The sequence below is a fragment of the Saccoglossus kowalevskii genome, chromosome 12 (assembly GCF_978046115.1).
Source record: "Saccoglossus kowalevskii chromosome 12, keSacKowa6.1, whole genome shotgun sequence".
Taxonomy (NCBI): domain Eukaryota; kingdom Metazoa; phylum Hemichordata; class Enteropneusta; family Harrimaniidae; genus Saccoglossus; species Saccoglossus kowalevskii.
In genome coordinates this window covers 9291463-9311449 of record NC_140652.1, presented here as the reverse complement: position 1 = coordinate 9311449, position 19987 = coordinate 9291463, and the positions used below count along the sequence as shown (strand labels likewise).

General features: G+C 35.6%; 1 protein-coding gene across 1 annotated transcript; it reads left to right on the top strand.

The window, feature by feature from the left end:
- The first annotated feature begins 5238 nt into the window (after nt 1-5238).
- LOC144356980 (uncharacterized) lies at nt 5239-7538 on the top strand. The gene is made up of 3 exons (XM_078011528.2): nt 5239-5317; nt 6775-6910; nt 7343-7538. The coding sequence occupies exons 1-3, from the start codon at nt 5264-5266 to the stop codon at nt 7477-7479; spliced, it is 327 nt and encodes a 108-aa protein (XP_077867654.1). The 5' UTR covers nt 5239-5263; the 3' UTR covers nt 7480-7538.
- The last annotated feature ends 12449 nt before the right edge of the window (nt 7539-19987 follow it).

The following is a 19987-nucleotide window of genomic DNA, read 5'->3' as shown; positions in this document are numbered from 1 at the left end:
TTTTCATTAGTAAAACTATTCACCGCACATAGTTTAAGGTTAACTCTGATGTTCGTGCATTGAGTTATTGGCTTGCAAACAGTAAATGATGACTTAAATGACTTAAATAATAAATTTTGGGACTGATCAAACAGTCATGTCGTTTCGGTTTTTCCGGCACACTTCCATCGAAGTTCCTATGTCAATCAATATCTCAATGTAATTAAAACAACATGTTTTAATGCGTGACGCCATGTTAATATTACCATATTGGAAAATGTGTATGCATCAGATCATCGATTTTCATCAATAAAATGTTCAAGATTTAAAGCACCGTCATGTTCATCAAGACATTTTTTGATCATGAATAGGTCACCTACAAAAAAGTCGTAACACTTTATTCGATATCGTGATTAATTATCACTCAGCGCAAAAGACCTTTGACAATTTCGGTTTGATCAGACAATCATGGCGTTTCAGTTGTTCAGACACACTTCAAATTGCTATGTCAATCAGTATGTCAATGTAATCAAAACAAACGACAACATGTTTCTACAGGCTTGACACCAAGTTAATGTTTACATATTGGCAAATGTGGATGGCTAAGTACTGAATGCTTTAGATGATATTTAGCGCAATTGATCTTTGATATTTTGGACTCGAACACAGTCGTGGCTTGAAGTATTTTTTATAGCAAGTTAATATTAACATATTGGCAATGTATGGCTGAGTGTTTTTCAAACAAAAATCATATCTCTTGTCAACCATTATCTGAATAGCGATCAACACAACGACAAACATGCATGACATCAAGTTAATATTAACATATTGAAACTATGTGTATGCTCTCTTCGGGAAACTGAAGTCATGAATTGAAATCATGACATTGAGGTCGTGAGAGTATCAATAATTCGGTTCCTCAATTCGACACAATGTTCGATATTAGGTATAGATTCTGAAGTGCAAAAGTCTGTTTTCATTGTACAGCAACGGCTTTGAGAATGCAGATTCACTCGTTTTCGCAAGTTATTTCAGGCACGACCAAAACTTAAAAAACAAAATAATTGCAGCTGATCCACTATCATTATGGAGTATTATATTCTGATTGGACTAAAATGTTTGCACAACGTTCTATTTACTACAACACAACACTTCTTCAGACCCGCTCATGTTATCATAATGCGAACGCGACACAGCTCAGACCCCGCACTGTGAACCACGTCTATTTTTTTGTAATTCACGTTGATTTCGCTGTCTCATTGCATGAATAAATATCTCATGCGTTCACAGCTAGAAAAACGTCGATTAATTTTAGATATCCATTGACGACTTTTTAGTTGATAAAATAGTTTATGAGGACGCGGATGCACCCGTTACAACAATTTTACGCGCACACAGACGCATGCAAAAAAATGATACAGTTGAGATAGCAACATCAACAAGTTGTATACAATGATTGGAGTGGATGTTTTACACATGATGTCACGGGGTCGGGTCAAATATCGCTGCATGCATCCGCCGTGCCGACGTAGTGCGTTTTGTTTTGTATATTATGTGCTTTGTTACGAGTTTATACAGGCTTTATTATTACTAGTTTTAAGTTTAGTACTTTTAAGTTTATTTTATTTACAGCCTTTAGCTTTGAGAGTGGCATCACCGATTTAAGTACTAGTGTATGGGTACAACTTGAGCGAACAATGAAAAGAGGTCAGATAAATGGCGGTAGTCCGGCAGAGGTTTGTTCGATCTGCGTGACAATGTTATCGTTTTTTTCTTGACTGCGTCACCTAAGATAACTCCTGGGCTAAGGTAAGTCTCATACTGTGGAAAACTAAACTTACTGCGCCGTTTGATTTGAGCATTTGTGCTGCTACAATTTTTAGTCACGTCAATTTTCGCACTGATATTCCGAAATTTGAGACGACGTCAGATTACTTAACAGTGAGTTAGATTTAACGTTAATCTTAACTTGATAGCAACAGAATTGTGATGTACCAACATTGATTTAGATATATCTGTCCACATTCCTTCTGTGAAAAGGACCGCTTTAGCATGCGTTCTAGCAAGTAGTGTTTCTCACTGATTTCATATAAAACAGTTGGGGAGATAGATTTATAGGTAGTAGAAAAATATAATATTAATTATTTTCTCGACAACATTTGTTGTACACTCCACTACAGTGACAGGTAAAAAAAATATTTTATACTCTGAACTCTATCATATTTTATTGTGAATCTCACCTGTCACGTTTAAATCCCGTACAATTTAACTCTGAAATATCATAAAACAATCTAGAGCGAACTTATGCGGCTGAATTTTCGATCACAGTGTATTGGCATCGTGCTCATATTCGATCTCATACGTAATCATTCCTGGCGTGGTGTACCAGGTAACGCTCTCGCATTTAGCTTTACTATAACAAAAATGCAAAATTGCAATTGCAAAAACATCTTCATATATAGACAGCCTGTTAATATTAACTTATTAACAAATGTGTGGCTCAATCGTGAGTGACTAACAGGAAAGGGGCATTTTATACATCACCTATTGCGTGGCTTGACTAATTCAATAGAAACACTGCATGCGTAAATAGTACATGTAACTATAGCATCATTGTCAAATAATGGCAATGCAAAGGTGAATATTAATTATGAGCGTTCATAATTAAATTATCGTACAATTGTTGAAAGTCGTGCCTCCTACCCCTGCCCATAATATAACAACCTGAATTACATACATCTTCATAAACTCAAGAACAACTTAAATACACAGCTAACATGATAACAGGAATTATACAAAGCTAACGAGTGGGAAGCGTTTGAATGTGTGACATCACTCTGTACATCTTTTCGAGAATTATAACTAATAATACGGTAAGTTAAAACCTTTATTGTTAGCTACAGGTGCAAATAAGAAGTACGTTGTGTAATTTGTAAGTAAAATTAGTTAACTTGGATCACTGATAGGAGGTTTGCTGGAGTGTCGATTATTTGGGGCTAAAGTTTGGCACAATTTGCGATCATGACAACAAATCTTTTAGTTGTTCTGAAGATGTCGAAAGTAGGTTTAGTTTCAGAACTACGGATTTCTGTTACCAATATAGATCCGCGGCTTTGAGAATTCGGTTGCACTCGTTCTAGCAAGGTATTTTATTCACGACCAAAACAAAATACTTACAGCTTTCCCAGCGACACTACCATAAATTATATTCTTATATAAATTATATACGTTTTGCACAGTGTATGATTGTGTTACAACACATAACTTAATAACCCCAACGAAAAAAACACAACGAAAATAAACCTTGTGTAACTTTAGATACTCGAACGACTTTTTGAATTACAGGCGAAATAATTTTACAGGAAAAGGAAAACAAAATAATCAAACGAATACTCAAGACATTATTGCAAGGCTTGTGGGCGGCACATGGTTTGTTGTTATAAGATACGACCCCAACCCTAATAAGTCTCATTCTTTTTTTATGCCAGAAGTCGTAAATATCCGATAATCGCAATTTCTATAGGTTGAACTATGTAATCCTGCATATCTCAATGCATGTTATACTAAGTTAATACTAATTAACTAGTTATGATCCCACATACTTTTCTCAATAATATGAGTTGAGATATTTATTTGAAAGGTCTCGGTTGTATTATTATTTGACAATGATGTTGGCACCCAGTAAATGAATAGACTTCTTTCCCAGCCCACTAGAGTTTGTTGGGTTCAGATAGAGCTTTGAATTCTACACGACCTTGCGGACTTACACACCATATATGATACACAATGATTGACAGATTGTATAGGGAATATAAATTCCAACACTAAAAATGTTAGCAATGTCATATATGGGTAATATGAATTTAACACTATAAAAACCAGTGAATATTGTCAACCAATATTGGAATTATCAATTAAATTTACCGAGTAGTTATATGTCTGTAAATGGTTATCTGTATTAGATCGCCGTCGTCACCATCATCATCATCATCATCATCATCAATACGAACCACACTTTCATGCAAACTAATACCATACAAGAGTGTATGTTCATTATATATAGTATTGTGTTTATTTAAAATAAATAATGTTTTAGATTTCAGTGAAAACTATCTGAAATAAGAATCAAACACAATCATAAGAAATGAATAAGCCAAGCGTTCCAATTACTTTCTTGAAATGTGTATTCATAAGTCTACTGTCAGTCGCGACAATAGTTCTTATTATTTATATCTGCCAGTCACCCAATTCCGCATTGATGCCACAGGTATGTCAATTTATATTGCATATGTAAATAAACAATATACATTGCATCAATAATATAATTTAATATGATAATATGTATCTTATAAGTTATATGCCTTTGTTTTTACAGATTTTACAATACCGCTATAAGACTTCATGTTTCATTATGCCGGCTTTTATCCGTCCAGCAACTGGTCCACAACACAACTACAAGCGCCTCGCAGATGCACTGGTCGCTGCCCGATACAGAAACTGCTCTATTGCTACTTATCCAATTCCAGTTCATAAAACGCAAGATAATGGATCCACTGTACGAACCTGGAATGATACATTTGATGTTAAAAGCTTAGAGGAAACATCTTTGATCACATTTATATCACCACAAATGTTTTACGAAAAGTGTCACGGAAAAGCAGCGTACAGTATTTGTGGGGGACAGAAACTGTTAAATTTCAAAGAGATTACTGACAGATTAAAATCTGATATAGGACTGTCATTTCTCATTGATAACAATACAGATAAAGGTGGCTATGGCTGCGATACATTTTTGAACGCGCCGTGTGTTATCACTATCGACACTATGCTACCAAAAGCTTCTCACAACCTTCAGAAGACTGTTGGAGTATTTTTCAAAAGAGCTGCATATATACAAGACATAGCAACAAATATTACCAATACAATGTGTGACGGAAAACCGTATCTTGCGTTTCATTGGAGAAATAGGACTGGAGAAAGGTAAACGGTCATTATAAAATAAACTATCGTTACAATAAGTCTAACCTGCAATAAATTTATATATATCTCAAAAGTACATATTAAAGTGAAAATCACTGCATGTTCTGTGCAATACACATTACCTTCTGCTAATTATTGACCTAATTCTACACTTATGAATAAATTAACATACAAGTATGTATACACAAACTTTTGTTTCAGATGCGACATATGGTATACGAATAAAACTCGTAGTCTGTGCGACTTTAAACTTCTGACGCTTCAGAATTCAAGTACACAACTCGTGAAAGTAATTAAACACTACATGAACAAGGCTCATTTATTTTGTATGTATATAGCATTTCCGCCATTCACTAAGGTATTATTTTTCATTGCATACACGTCGCATGCATAATAAATATATAACGTCATTGCCCTTATACTGTCTATGTTATGGGAACTTTCCATCGAACAGATCGAACTTTGATTGCTGAATAGATAGAACAATAAACACAACTCAAAAAACATATTTACCAAGCCCTTCTATATATATACAATATCTCAGTAGCTATATGTGGTCACAAAGTTCTATCAGATTTCAGACGAAATAGCTGATGTTCGTTACCTAACACTCACATGGAATAATGCTATTCTTGATACAAGAATTTTTTGGCAGATAACAAGAATATTGTAAAAATCAATCTTGAGAACCCATGTATTTTTACTATTCATTGAATATAAATGCACTGCTTTATTATTTTATTTATTAATCATTACATTGAACCACAGGGAGTTGAACAAACTTATGTATTTTAAAACATTATTAAATAATACATTATTATATAACTCCCCCCCCCGCCTTCCTGGTACCGAATTCACGTAATCACTAATCTTTGTTTATACCACTCTTTCCTTTATCACAATTATTGTTACCCGCAAATGTTGTATGCAAATTTTAATGCGCGATGTAGACACACCCTATTATAGTAAAATATCCCGAGGTTTGAAACGCGCCAGGACTGTTTCCTAAAACCACGCATTCGAACCTTTCAAAGTTCGTTTTCTTTACATATATGGCCTCTGTAAAGAAATTGATGGCATTAGTAAGTGAAACAATTGCATTAGCACTTAAATATTTGTCAAATTAATACTCATTACGATCGAGCGACAGGAGCACAACCGTAAAGCCGGAAACCGGATGTTGCGATCTTTGACCTCTATCGCAAGGAATGACTCATATATTGTTGTGTCACTTGATCAGAAGTACACAATTTTCCCATGAATCTAATCGGGTTTTAAGAGATAAAGGTTATGCTCGATAATCTTATGTGACGACGCGATGCTTTTATTTAGACTACTGTAGAAAATAATATGTAATATCAAGTAGAAACCATTTTACAAAAGAGTCACTGATTCATTGAAGTTGTGTCGCGTCGGCGATTACACTCGCCCGATTTAAATTTTGCGCGCAGCATTTCTTGTTTATTAATGCATCTCATGTAAAATGAAATGCCCACCCGCTTTACGGTTGTGCTCATGCCACAGTCCTGGTGCGTTTCAACCCTTGGGATATTTTACTATAATAGGGTGTGTCTACATCGCGCTAATGTTATATTTGCATATAACATTAGCCCGTAACAAAGATTGTGATAAAGGAAAGAGTGGTATAAACAAAGATCAGTGGTTACTAAAAATCGATACCAGGAAAGAGGAGGTGGGTAAAATAAAAGTTGTATACTATTAACATTTTATTATTTAAAATTTTATTTAAATACATAACTTTGTCCAACTCCCTGTGATTGAACATTAATTTACTATTATTTATTTTTTTATCAGAGAATACTCGATATTATCGGTGATAATATTCCAAATTACTTTACAAAGCAAGACATAGTAAATTTAGTTCCACATATTGCAGAGTATAAAGATGATAATTACGTCATATCTTTGGTGGAACAAGAATTAGCCATTCGTAAGTGCGTTCTACCATTTAAATCGAAAAATGTGACCGTTTGTAATTCTAATAACACGTGGTCATTGCTAAAAACTCACCCGATGTAAAACGCTTGTATTTTATAACAGCATTATAAAAATGCCTACAAACTAATATTTAATTTAAACCTGACGGTCAATGGTTTGACATGTTGATAAGTGAATTATGGCTCATATTTGAATTGGGAATTTTGTATTTGGATTTGCTTTTAAAATTAATATCAATTTCACAATTCTATCAATTATTAAGTAAGTAATCGATAAAATCAATTTTACCTTTTGTGTTAATCTCTTGTTGACACACAAGTTTGAACAACATTTGCAGATATCGTCATCTACTGGGAACAATTGAATATGTTAGGTATAGATCAAAATTTATGATAGATTTACCATGCTTGTCTTATTATTTCAGGTGCTGTCGAATTCATTGGTTGCCAAGGTTCCGCATGGACTGATCAAGTTGTAAAAGCAAGAACACAAATACGGAAAAAAAGCGTCATGATTAACTCCCTCCCCGGTGTGCCGCGTGATGTAATCCGAATAAATTGAACATGAATAAGATGAAAAAACAAATATTATGTATAAATTAAAACGCCTATAATGTGTTGCATTTTGTAGATTGCCTAAATTTATTAATGGTTAATTTACGTTGTTTGATTAAATGTGTCGCCTTCAAATTAATTTTCGCTAACGCATTTCAGAAAATAATATATTGCGAGTATAAATGAAATGACAGAGAAGATTGTTAGTGTACTTTGTTCAAAGGTGAATAACTTATTCCAATGCAGAGTATGAAATTGACCATGAATTATTACCAGGCATCAGGACTAGTAATTTTCTAAAGTTTCTGGTTACGTATTTCCAGTACTGTTTTCTTTGTTTCTGTTTTTGATTTTCCTATGTGTTTACAAAATTCAATACATAACACATCGTCAATGTAAAACTTGATAATTTTCTCATTTTATTAATGACTTTCGCTGTGAGAAAAGTCCATGGACAGCTCGGCATATTTTACAATAAAATCCCTGCTTACCCGCCCAGTTATTCTTAATTAACAACGCAAATTCCGATTTCCACGATCCTGCAATAGTTAGTTTTATCTCAGTCTTATAGTATACATCTTTAGCTTCCGTTCTTCCATTGCTGCCTTAGATTTTTCCATATTCTTAAACCCGAACAACAACTATAAAAGTGATAGTTCAGCTTCAATGTGCTAAGTACACAAGCAATACACAATGCATGTCAGAGCATGGCTAAATAGTGACGCATTAAATGAAATAATTGTATAATATCTATAACTATTTACTGATTATTGAATATTTAGTGCAATTTATGAGCGAACAATTTTACATTTTGAAGCGTGATGATTGAGCGTGCGAAATGTTCTGTGTCAGTATCCTTTAATCTATGTTTTTGTCATAATATCTCAAACACTGCAAAGTGAAGTGTACATGGAATTGTGGGAAGAAACAGTGTGTATAACTGTCATAAAGGTGGTTGACAGGTCATACTTGAATTCAACTCTGAAAGAACAGTTGTAATCTACCAGGTGTGCTTGTGATTTACATAACAAAGGGAGTTTACAACTTTGGAAGAAGAATTGGAATCTACCAGGTGTGCTGTTATTTGAATAATAAAGTATGTTTATGATCTACTGAGTTACCTACGTGACACAGCCGCTAGCAAGATCACATTCTCATTGGCTCATGTGGAAACCCAGGTGGTGACACTGAATAATGCCTACAAATTAGACAGACTGAGGACAGTTGGGGTCCATCAGTTCAATTTAATATCATCTGTGTTGCTGCTACTATATTGTATGACAGGTGATTACAGGCTTCAAACATCATTCTGTGAGACTTTTATGGACTGCTCTGTGATATCCTGCTTCCAGCTGTGCCCTCGAGGATACCAGCGTTCTTCTGCAAGCACGACTCCTGTATTTCGTCATTGCTATGTTGCATAAGTCATTGACTGCTGTCCATTTCTACATCCCGGAACTGAGAGTTATCACCAATGTACACTTCCCTAAGCAATCCCCTATTTTAGTGACATTATTCATTGTCAGAATCTTCAACTTGATATGTTGGTGTATGTGTAATTCATTTCCAGTACTATTGTATTGTCTACCCCATTCTAGCAGCGAACGAACTTCTGTCCAGTGTGAGTTCTGTGGGTGGCCCTCTCAATTGCGATAAACAGGCCTTACACTGTGACATCCGGAACGACAGTTTTGAAACTTAGTCCTCACAAAAAAAAGACCAAAGGCAACATATTTACATATTTTCCTACTCATTGTCATAATTCCGTATGACGACAACTAGCTGTTATGAAATCAGCGAGAAACGGTGCTGGAAACAAGCATGTGAAAAACAAGTTTAATCATTAAAATTCAGTAAACCGAGTTCTCGAGAACGAAGTCCAAAAAAACAAAGGGCCTAGTTAGTCCCCTAATAACATGGTTCATCAAAATTAGGAACCTGGCTCTCCTCGGTGGATAAAACGTTCAAAAGAAGTTCACTATCAAAAATGTGTAATGGGTTCACTTATAATTCTCTAATGGCGTCCACGTGTATTAAAAATAAACGTGCACACATACCGTGGTTAAATTTGTCAACATGTATTGCGGTTGTCAGAGAATGCAAATTAAACTCCGCATAGCATTAAATAGAATTGCTATAACTCTGTTGACTATTCATATAATATTTACGGAAAGGTCATTCAACACTCTTCATTTACCAGTCAGTTAATCAGTGTCACTCCTAGTGTAGGTCAGGAACCCAGTGATCACTTCAATCTGTGTGTATTACACCGTTAGAATCACACGACACTGGAAATTACTTCACTGAAGGGTAATTGCTATGGCCTTGGTTGGCAAACATGAAAATTGTGGCATTACTTTGCATTTACAACACTGCTTTGAATCACTAGGAGTTGGTGACAGTAATCAAACGAACTATTCTGCAACCTGATAAATTTTTGTTAGTCGTAGTGGCAGTTCATCACACCGTGGGATTCATCTTAGTCCACGTTACATCTCAGGTGAATCAGTCAACCACATGTTGCAGGCACGGTTCTGCCCAACGACGTCAGTTGTTTACTTATGATCGAGCACTTCCTTTGTCAAATACGGCACTTGAGTCACTCCCTGACCTTGTATTTGTTCACAAATATTGTATCCTCATGTTAGTATTGGAATCGGCTCTCACCTATGTGCGTTAACGATTATCAACATAAACCACGCAATGTCATTGTAAATCTAGCTACGCCAAAAAATCAGTTAAACATACTTACTTTATATGGTTTTATAAAAAAAGTACAAACAGTTGATTTTTATTTAGAAAGCTAATTACTCTGGTGGTTGCAATTATAATACAAGCCAGACTAAAGAATTTCAATAAACTATAATTACACGTATTGAAATCACTCAAGCGTGCCTACTTTATTTGGTACTATACTATTATTATTGCAATCCAATATTTATGCTTGATCTACATACGATAAAAAACCTCGCCACGATGTGTAAAGTTCGAACAATCTGACCCAAATAAGATAACATTCTCCAAGCGATAAATATGGTGTAATGCAATGGGTAGTACTGTAGAAGATAACGATAACATTATTAACTTTGCCAGCCAATACCTGCAGATGTGTTCATAAAGGAGAGTACACTAAGAAAAACACCTTTCACAAATTAACACTCCAGCCTTTCCCAATACGTTGCCAAACATGTTTGATAACTTTTCACTGTACAGTAACACCAATAAGAGAATAGCTTGCTTGTAGAGAGTGTACTTCCATATATGAATTCAACCTTGTTCTTATGCACGCGAATTTTGTTAACATTAGCTATTTCAGCTTGAAAACATTTCAGCAGATTTCATAGTGAGAAAAGGAATAAGCTGAACTGAAAATATTATGAACATGTAATACACATATTTTTTTTTTCTTTCTGTTTCAAACTCTCGAATTTGCTCATGGCAGAAGAGTAAACTTGGCGGCAGTATGCACGAAGACAGTACAGGGCAGCATAGTTTGATGCGCAGAGTACTGTCTGAGTGCATACTTTGAGGTATCTTCGTAATAACCTTATTATTATACATCTTTTCCTTACAATGATACATCATGGAAATTCCAAAATCCAAAAAGTTTAGAACAGAATCAACAAACTTCTTTGTGTGGAGTCCGGTCAAAGCATGGTGGCAGCCATGTTTGTTTTTATTATTACAGGGCGATTACGCGCATAACCATTCCATATTTTGTAATTCGCATTTTCTTGTATGGTAGGATGAAAATACCTAGAATGTCGACAGTCCTCGGGTCTAATATATTTGGGTTTCCTAGACATTCGAAAGCCGAAAGCGTTTTGTGGGAAATACGAACCATTTCACGCGAGGGACTTTAGTCCAGAGAGACTGTTCCCGTCTGCAGGTTTCTTGTTGATATGAATAATTCATAGTGATGATGACGTCACGAAATAAATTAAATTAACATAATGTATGCAAATTTATTCTAAATGACCCGCTGAATGCGTTGGTTGTTCACGCTATGATCACAATGAATAGAATAGCAAAGACAAATTTTGAATCGCCCAGAACCAAGGAAACAACGTGCATTGTTTACGGCAGTCAAAAATAATATATACAAAACAAGAAGAGACTGTTTCGCGACATGCAAAGAAATAGAATTTGTTGTGGCAGAGATGATTGATCTACATCTTGTCAGTTCGTATGCGTGCAGACAATGTGGACTGAGACAGTCGACTCTGCATAAAAACATGGATGAGTTCAGGAAGAAATTTTAATAAACTAAGCGAGAGTCATTGAAATGGCTAAGGCATTTCCTCTAAGAGACAGGAAACTGGTTTCGAAACGAGTTCTTTTTGACAAGACGAATACCAACACGGCACACTGACGAACACATCATTGTCTCGCTGATATTCCTTGCAAGAAATATCATGGTAGTCTAAACGTTTTATAATGCATCCGTCAAAATGTGTTTGTGTCATGATATTAAAAACTGCTGTGGAAAGTGTCGCGAACGCGTATAGTACCGTCAAAATAAACTTTGCGCAAGTCGTTGGCGATCCTAGTAGCCCTAGCCGACCAGAGGGGGAGCCCCGGGGGCCGTGCCGTGTAAAAACAGGCAACAATAATAATTCCGTCGTCTGAAAAAAACGGAGGTTCAGGGCCGTGAAGAAAGACCGATGGGTTCGCAAGCATGAGTCGATTGTTTGATGCCCAAGTTTGACATAATGCTTGGTCGTGACAATAACGTTATTACGTGTTCTGCAGAAGTCGCAATTCGGTATAGTTTCAGAGTACAATTGTCTTTTTTCTATTATACAGCCATGGCTTTGAATTTACTATCAAATATAAATGAGTCTAGTATCGAAAATAAATTCTTGCCGCTGCCACGGATGTGTAAAGAAGAGCAATACTTTCGTGAAAATGTAGGAACATCTCAAAAATATTATTTATACAAAATGTGTTTCAGTAAACATATGAAAGACACCCTAAGCCCCTGCACATGAGCTTATGTTTCTCAGTAAGAAATAAAGCTGTAGGTCCTAGTTATGTCATGACTTGGATAGTGTACTAAGGTCAACGACCTGACTTAACCAGGCAGGTGGCCAGTCTGGTATGTTTTTAATACTTTACAGCAGTTGTATTGGGTTGACCTATAATTTGGTATTTAAAAGGTGTATTTAAACATATACACACATATATATGCTAATATGTAAATTAAAAACGGTGTATGTAAATTAATAAGCAATAAATTGAATTATTATGGCTTAACATTCAGCAAAGTTTATTGATCTAATAAGATCATTCAGAACTCATCATGCATCGATCAGTTAACCAGTGTCACTATATTTGAAAGCCATGAACACTCTGCGCCAGTCAAGCACTTCAATTTGTGTTTATGACACGGGTAGCACCCTACAACACTGGATATTACTTGACACCTGTGTAATTCCTATTACATTGGTTGGCAAACAACAAGAAATTTGAGTGTGGCCTATATGTGTATTTGCAACTCAAACGTTACTTTGCTCTCAGCCACATGCAGTTGGTGACAGTTATTAAAACCATTTCATAGAGAATATTATTACTGTTTGTAGCGTTTGCTTATTCCGCAAACTGAAGTGGTGAGAGATAACATATACATAAAAAAACATGAACTGTGTGCCCCAGTCTGATATAGTAACATTTGGGAGTCAAACCTCCATTGCTATCTTAAAGTTAACTATTGACGGTCAATCTAACTCGCTGCTATGATATCACATGTACTATCGTCAGAACTCGTCCACTGACAGTCTCGTAATTGTATAATCTGAGCGCGAGAATCCACGTGGGTTGAAGTAACATGACGTCGGTGCTCGAATTACACGGCATAGAAAATGTAGTTCATCATTTTGCGGGACTTATCAGTCAACCATCTCGTCATTGTCATATAATGGCAATATAAAAAGCTGAATAATATTTAAGATTGTTATTACAATTATATTATCGTACAATTGTTAAAATGGTGTCACCTTCCCTCAGTTCAGTCTCTGATGTAACCATATTTATTACAAAGGACCTCATAAATTCATGCGCTACTTATGTACACAGCTAATATAATAGCAAGTTGGAAGAGTTTGAATATTTGGCATATGAGTCTAACCTGTGATTTATTAACGTCTATATTATTATTTGTGTTGTCAATATCAAAAAGCAAATATTAAAGCTAAGGAACACAGTTCATTTCAAAATCATAACAATAAATACGTTACAATCCATAACCTAAAGCTAGATACAATTTGATAAAACACAGAGCAAGGAAAAGAAAAAGGTGGAAGCAGAAATAACTCAACATTATGTCCGGGTATCAGTGTGTAACGTGTTTTTTTATGTTGTAGGCATAAATAAACTTGATCGGTAATATGTTTCAGCGAACTGTCTGTATTAAGGAAATTCATGAGGCCTTTTTCAGAGTTAGTATTGGTTGCAGGGTTACCCAATTTGATTCACAAAATAAACGTATAAATACAAAGGAGAAATGCTGCCTACAAACATCATAACGCGGAATTCAAAGATCGAGACTATGTGATACGATGTTCGGAGTAATTGGAAACAGGTATCAAACCCGATGTGGAGACAACAATAAATACTAATCAACATTAATTTCAAATCAAAATTACCCAGTGATGCAGTAGACAGACACTAATGAGTTAATTACTAATAAAAACAATCGATGTAAATGGATGTCAAGAAGTGTCTGCAAAGATACCAGGAGTGGTATCACCATGAATTAACAACAATACTGGCAACATGATAGCCACTGAGATATTATGTTGGTAACCTTTAAAAAAGCAGTCTGCAGAGATTGCCTGTCCTGCGCGCCCGAATGGATGAAAGATTAAAGTGGGCCTGAGCATTGAGAAAAAAGTTATTTCCATGAAGCAGTGAATAGGAAGAAAAACATGAACCAAGAATACTTCTGTTAGGTCAAATAGAGCTCGTACACTCATGCTTTAAACTCGGGTTAGATATAGGTTCCGCTTGGAACATCAGCCAAATTGACAACACTATGACCGTGGACAGCGTGGTCAAATTTATGGTGAACTTGGATGAAAGCAATCTCGCGAGGACAGCTTGGGGCAAATCCTCAATGACTGTTGATAAGGACTGATGTTGTTTGGTGCAATATTAGTCTGGATACGAAATCCAATTCAGAGTAGAGCCCAGAGCTAACAATTAAGGGATATTTCACATAGATTATATGTTAAGGCCACGTAGTGCAGAAAAAATGATTATTTGTGCTGCTGCCCCAACCGGTAAGACAGGCATCTGTACACATGACACTGTTCAGTGTGGAAGGTTGAGTGGGTATCATGGAGATGCCATTGTACTTCTAAACGAAAATCCTACCACCAGAACAAATCACACCGGAAATTACTGTCAATAGAGTTGCTCAAATACTTGGAATTGAACGCAATCCCTCCAGCATCCGAGAGATGAATAGTCTACTATGACTCAAACAATTGGAAACATTGGATAACAAACCAATTATGCTGCGAAGTTTAGAACGTGAGCAAGTCGTGTGGTTACTCCATTATGATACTTCTAGATTCACCATTAGTAACTTATTTTATGGCACTGAAATAATCATATCACAATCGCCGCACCACCAAAGTGATCAATCTAATTAATAAACTAATAACCACCAACATTTAGAGGCTGGTGTGTAGGCAAGTGTAGGTCCTACTTACGGCTTGATGGGGGTGGTCCAATGATGTGGGTTAGAGGGAGGAAGATTGACATTCTTATTTCACTTGATAATGACAATTTCACGAGCACATAATACAATAGTATGCGACTGAAATAAGTGTATTGCGCTGAATTACTGTTCTAAACAAAAATTATGTATAATGTTCATTATTAATTATAATATCTGCTATAATCTTGCACCACAATTATAACACCCTCCTTCATAATGCCACATTCATTGATGAACATTCGTCTGTGCATTTCAGATATTTTGTCATTCACACACATGCAAGCAACTTGCAGACACATGAATGACACACCATGTAGAATATTTGTAGATTACTTTTAATACATATATAAGTACAAATAATAAATATAATAATATAGTTATCATTATCACATAATCATCGCCCAATCATAAAGCTATGCACGCACATCGTTCAAGTTAATGCAAAACTACTTTGTACATGTTTGGCTGCCAATTCCCATGACCTGACATTCAGACCGATCGGAGCATGGCTTGTTTGTTGTCAGTCTCCTGCTTTGTTAACATGATCGGACAATGTAATAACAATAGCTATACATCTTTAAAACAATACAACTGATTTTCCAGGAAAATAAAACGAGAAATATTTCGAACATGCAATACACATGATTTGATTTTCCCCTTTTCAGATTCTGTGACTTTCTTGTGGCAAACGTGTTGACTCGGTCGACGTGATCATTCTAGCCAATAAACAGCGTGTTGGTTCAAATATCTCGATCAAGTTATAAATCATCATTTTCATTAGTAAAACTATTCACCGCACATAGTTTAAGGTTAACTCTGATGTTCGTGCATTGAGTTATTGGCTTGCAAACAGTAAATGATGACTTAAATGACTTAAATAATTGTCGCATACGACTTATTTACCACTTCCGTCTCACTAAGAATGTTCTAGAACCGTACTGTGTCTGGAGGAAATATTCTTGATTTTTTTTTAGAAACTGGTTGAATAGGTAATAGAACACTGTAGGAGGCAATAGAAGGTAATGGAACATTCTAGAAATGTATAGTAAATTCCATACATTCTCATTATGTATGCTGATGTAATGGTCTATTTATAGACAGTGTGGGTATATATAGGGGAGTTGTTCAGCACTGAGTTCAGATCGGAGATCTCGTTGAATTGTATTGGAGTTTAAGTACCGAGTAATTGGTTTTACCGCGTTATTGTACTTGATGTTTGCAGAGTATAATAATACCAGTACCAGTTGAAACCACATCTGTTGGCTCCGTATTCGTATTTTATCATCGCCGCCAGGGAAGTCTTTCTGTTACTGTTGCCATTTTGGTATTTGAACCATCACACCTGTACTATATCAATTACGGTATTATTACGTTGCGTGTGACAATAATAAATGTTGGGACTGATCAGACAGTCATGTCGTCTCGGTTTTTCAGGCACACTTCCATCGAAGTTCCTATGTCAATCAATATCTCAATGTAATCAAAACAACGTCAAACTTGTTTGTTTTTTTCATAAGTGACGCCATGTTAATATTACCATATTGGAAAATGTGTATGCATCAGATCATCGATTTTCATCAATAAAATTTTCAAGATTTAAAGCACCGTCATGTTCATCAAGACATTTTTGATCATGAGTAGGTCACCTACAAAAAAGTCGTAACACTTTATTCGATATCGTGATTAGTTATCACTCAGCGCAAAAGACCTTTGACAATTTCGGTTTGATCAGACAATCATGGCGTTTCAGTTGTTCAGACACACTTCAAATTGCTATGTCAATCAGTATGTCAATGTAATCAAAACAAACGACAACATGTTTCTACAGGGTTGACACCAAGTTAATGTTTACATATTGGCAAATGTGTATGGCTAAGTACTGAATGCTTTAGATGATATTTAGCGCAATTGATCTTTGATATTTTGGACTCGAACACAGTCGTGGCATGAAGTATTTTTTATAGCAAGTTAATATTAACATATTGGCAATGTATGTCTGAGATTTTTTCAAACAAAAATCATATCTCTTGTCAACCATTATCTGAATAGCGATCAACACAACAACAAACATGCATGACATCAAGTTAATATTAACATATTGGAAACTATTTGTATGCTCTCTTCGGGGAAACTGAAGTCATGAATTGAACTCATGACATTGAGGTCGTGAGAGTATCAATAATTCGGTTCCTCAATTCGACACAATGTTCGATATTAGGTATAGATTCTGAAGTGCAAAAGTCTGTTTTCATTGTACAGCAACGGCTTTGAGAATGCAGATTCACTCGTTTTCGCAAGTTATTTCAGGCGCGACCAAAACATAAAAAAACAAATTAATTGCAGCTGATCCACTATCATTATGGAGTATTATATTCTGATTGGACTAACATTTTTGCACAAAGTTCTATTTACTACAACACAACACTTCTTCAGACCCGCTCACGAGGACGCGGATGCACCCGTTACAACAATTTTACGCGCACACAGACGCTTGCAAAAAAAGAGATACAGTTGAGATAGCAACATCAGCAAGTTGTATACAATGAGTGGAGTGGATGTTTTACACATGATGTCACGGGGTCGGGTCAAATATCGCTGCATGCATCCGCCGTGCCGACGTAGTGCGTTTTGTTTTATATATTCTGTGCTTTGTTACGAGTTTATACAGGCTTTATTATTACTAGTTTTAAGTTTAGTACTTTTAAGTTTATTTTATTTACAGCCTTTAGCTTTGAGGGTTGCATTACCGATTCCAATACTAGTGTATGGGTACAACATGGGCGAACAATGAAAAGAGGTCAGATAGAGTGGCGGTAGTCCGGCAGAAGAGTGTTCGATCTGCGTGACAATTTTATCGTTTTGTTTCTTGACTGCGTCACCTAAGATAACTCCTGGGCTAAGGTAAGTCTCATACTGCGGAGAACTAAACTTACTGCGCCGTTTGATTTGAGCATTTGTGCTACTACAATTTTTAGTCACGTCAATTTTCGCACTAATAATTCGAAATTTGAGACGACGTCAGATTACTTGACAGTGAGTTAGATTTAACGTTAATCGTTAACTTGACAGCAACAGAATTGTGATGTACCAACATTGATTTAGATATATCTGTCCACATTCCTTCTGTGAAAAGGACCGCTTTAGTATGCGTTCTAGCAAGTAGTGTTTCTCACTGATTTCATATAAAACAGTTGGGGAGATAGATTTATAGGTAGTAGAAAAATATAATATTAATTATTTTCTCGACAACATTTGTTGTACACTCCACTACAGTGACAGGTAAAAAAAATATTTTATACTCTGAACTCTATCATATTTTATTGTGAATCCCACCTGTCTTGTTTAAATCCCGTACAATTTAACTCTGAAATATCATAAAACAATCTAGAGCGAACTTATGCGGCTGAATTTTCTACCACAGTGTCTTGGCCTCGTGCTCATATTCGATCTCATACGTAATCATTCCTGGCGTGGTGTACCAGGTAACGCTCTCGCATTTAGCTTTTCTATAAAAAAATGCAAAATTACAATTGCAAAAACATCCTCATATATAATGTTTCAGATGGAAGTGATTATAAACTATTTACGCAGACCAATTGTAGTTGGTGTGATGTATGTATGTGACGAAAATTATGACAATGTTGAACCACCAGCAATATTATCTGTATTGACCCGAAGCATTGCCTAGTTATTGTTTCATAACTTGAAATCACGTGTTTCTGTTCGAACAATGTGAACACGCACTCGCCACGTGCGGTATTACAATATATTGTAATTACATTACACATTTAAGGATATAAATAAACAAATAGTTTAAGGTTGAGAGACATTATTTTTTTAATTGGCTCTATTTACTATTATTACACAAGCACAATATAACTTTTACCCATCAAGTTATATATCATTTGAACAAGTTTTATTTAAACTTTCCAGTTCTATGGTTTACAAAAATGTACTATGATACCGTAGTATTGATACCGAATTGATTTGAGGTTCAAATGATGCATTTTAGGTGGAAGTGCATACCCTGATTTTGATTTAAAAACACTTAATTAAAACTTGTGTTCATAGTGGTTTATTTATTAGTGTTTCCATTGACAAGTTTTTACACATTGCTCTTGATACACTCACATTTTATAAATCGTACACAATTAACAGAGTCGCTATTTAGAAGCTCTATTGTTTCTGTTCAAGTGAACAGAGTGAAACCAAACGAAGCCACTTACTTAGGATATACCTTTAAAATAAACCCTGAAAATTTAATTGAAAGCAAATGAATTCGAACTGTATAGAAGTCAAATAATTATAAAGTTGAAAATTTGAGTAAAAAATGAAACTGAGATAATCGCCATTCTGTAAAAAAGTGATAAAAAAAACAATTCGCTTTATATGTGTAAAATAAACTCATAAAACTACACCATACACCGAAATTTGCTGATGTTAAATCGTTAGGTAAAAAAACAAACATATTTACAATTCGAGGGAAACGGACGAAAAATCGTCCGAGAAGTCACAACCTTGCGTGAAAACAGTCATGGCGTCGGTTATCAATCCCACTGAAAGGGGGGCACAATGAATTACCAAAAGTCGATGAGATGTATACAGCTGTATAAACATAGCGACCGCCATTGGGTGTGTTGAGTCAAAATTTACCTTCCCTCGAACCTTTAAAAATACTTTGTATGACGCAGTTTCCGCGTTCCCCGGTGAATTGAACCGTACAAATTTGGACGACTCGGTTGAAATGGTCCCTTATATTTGACTACACAACGGCTATTCGCAGTTTTTACTA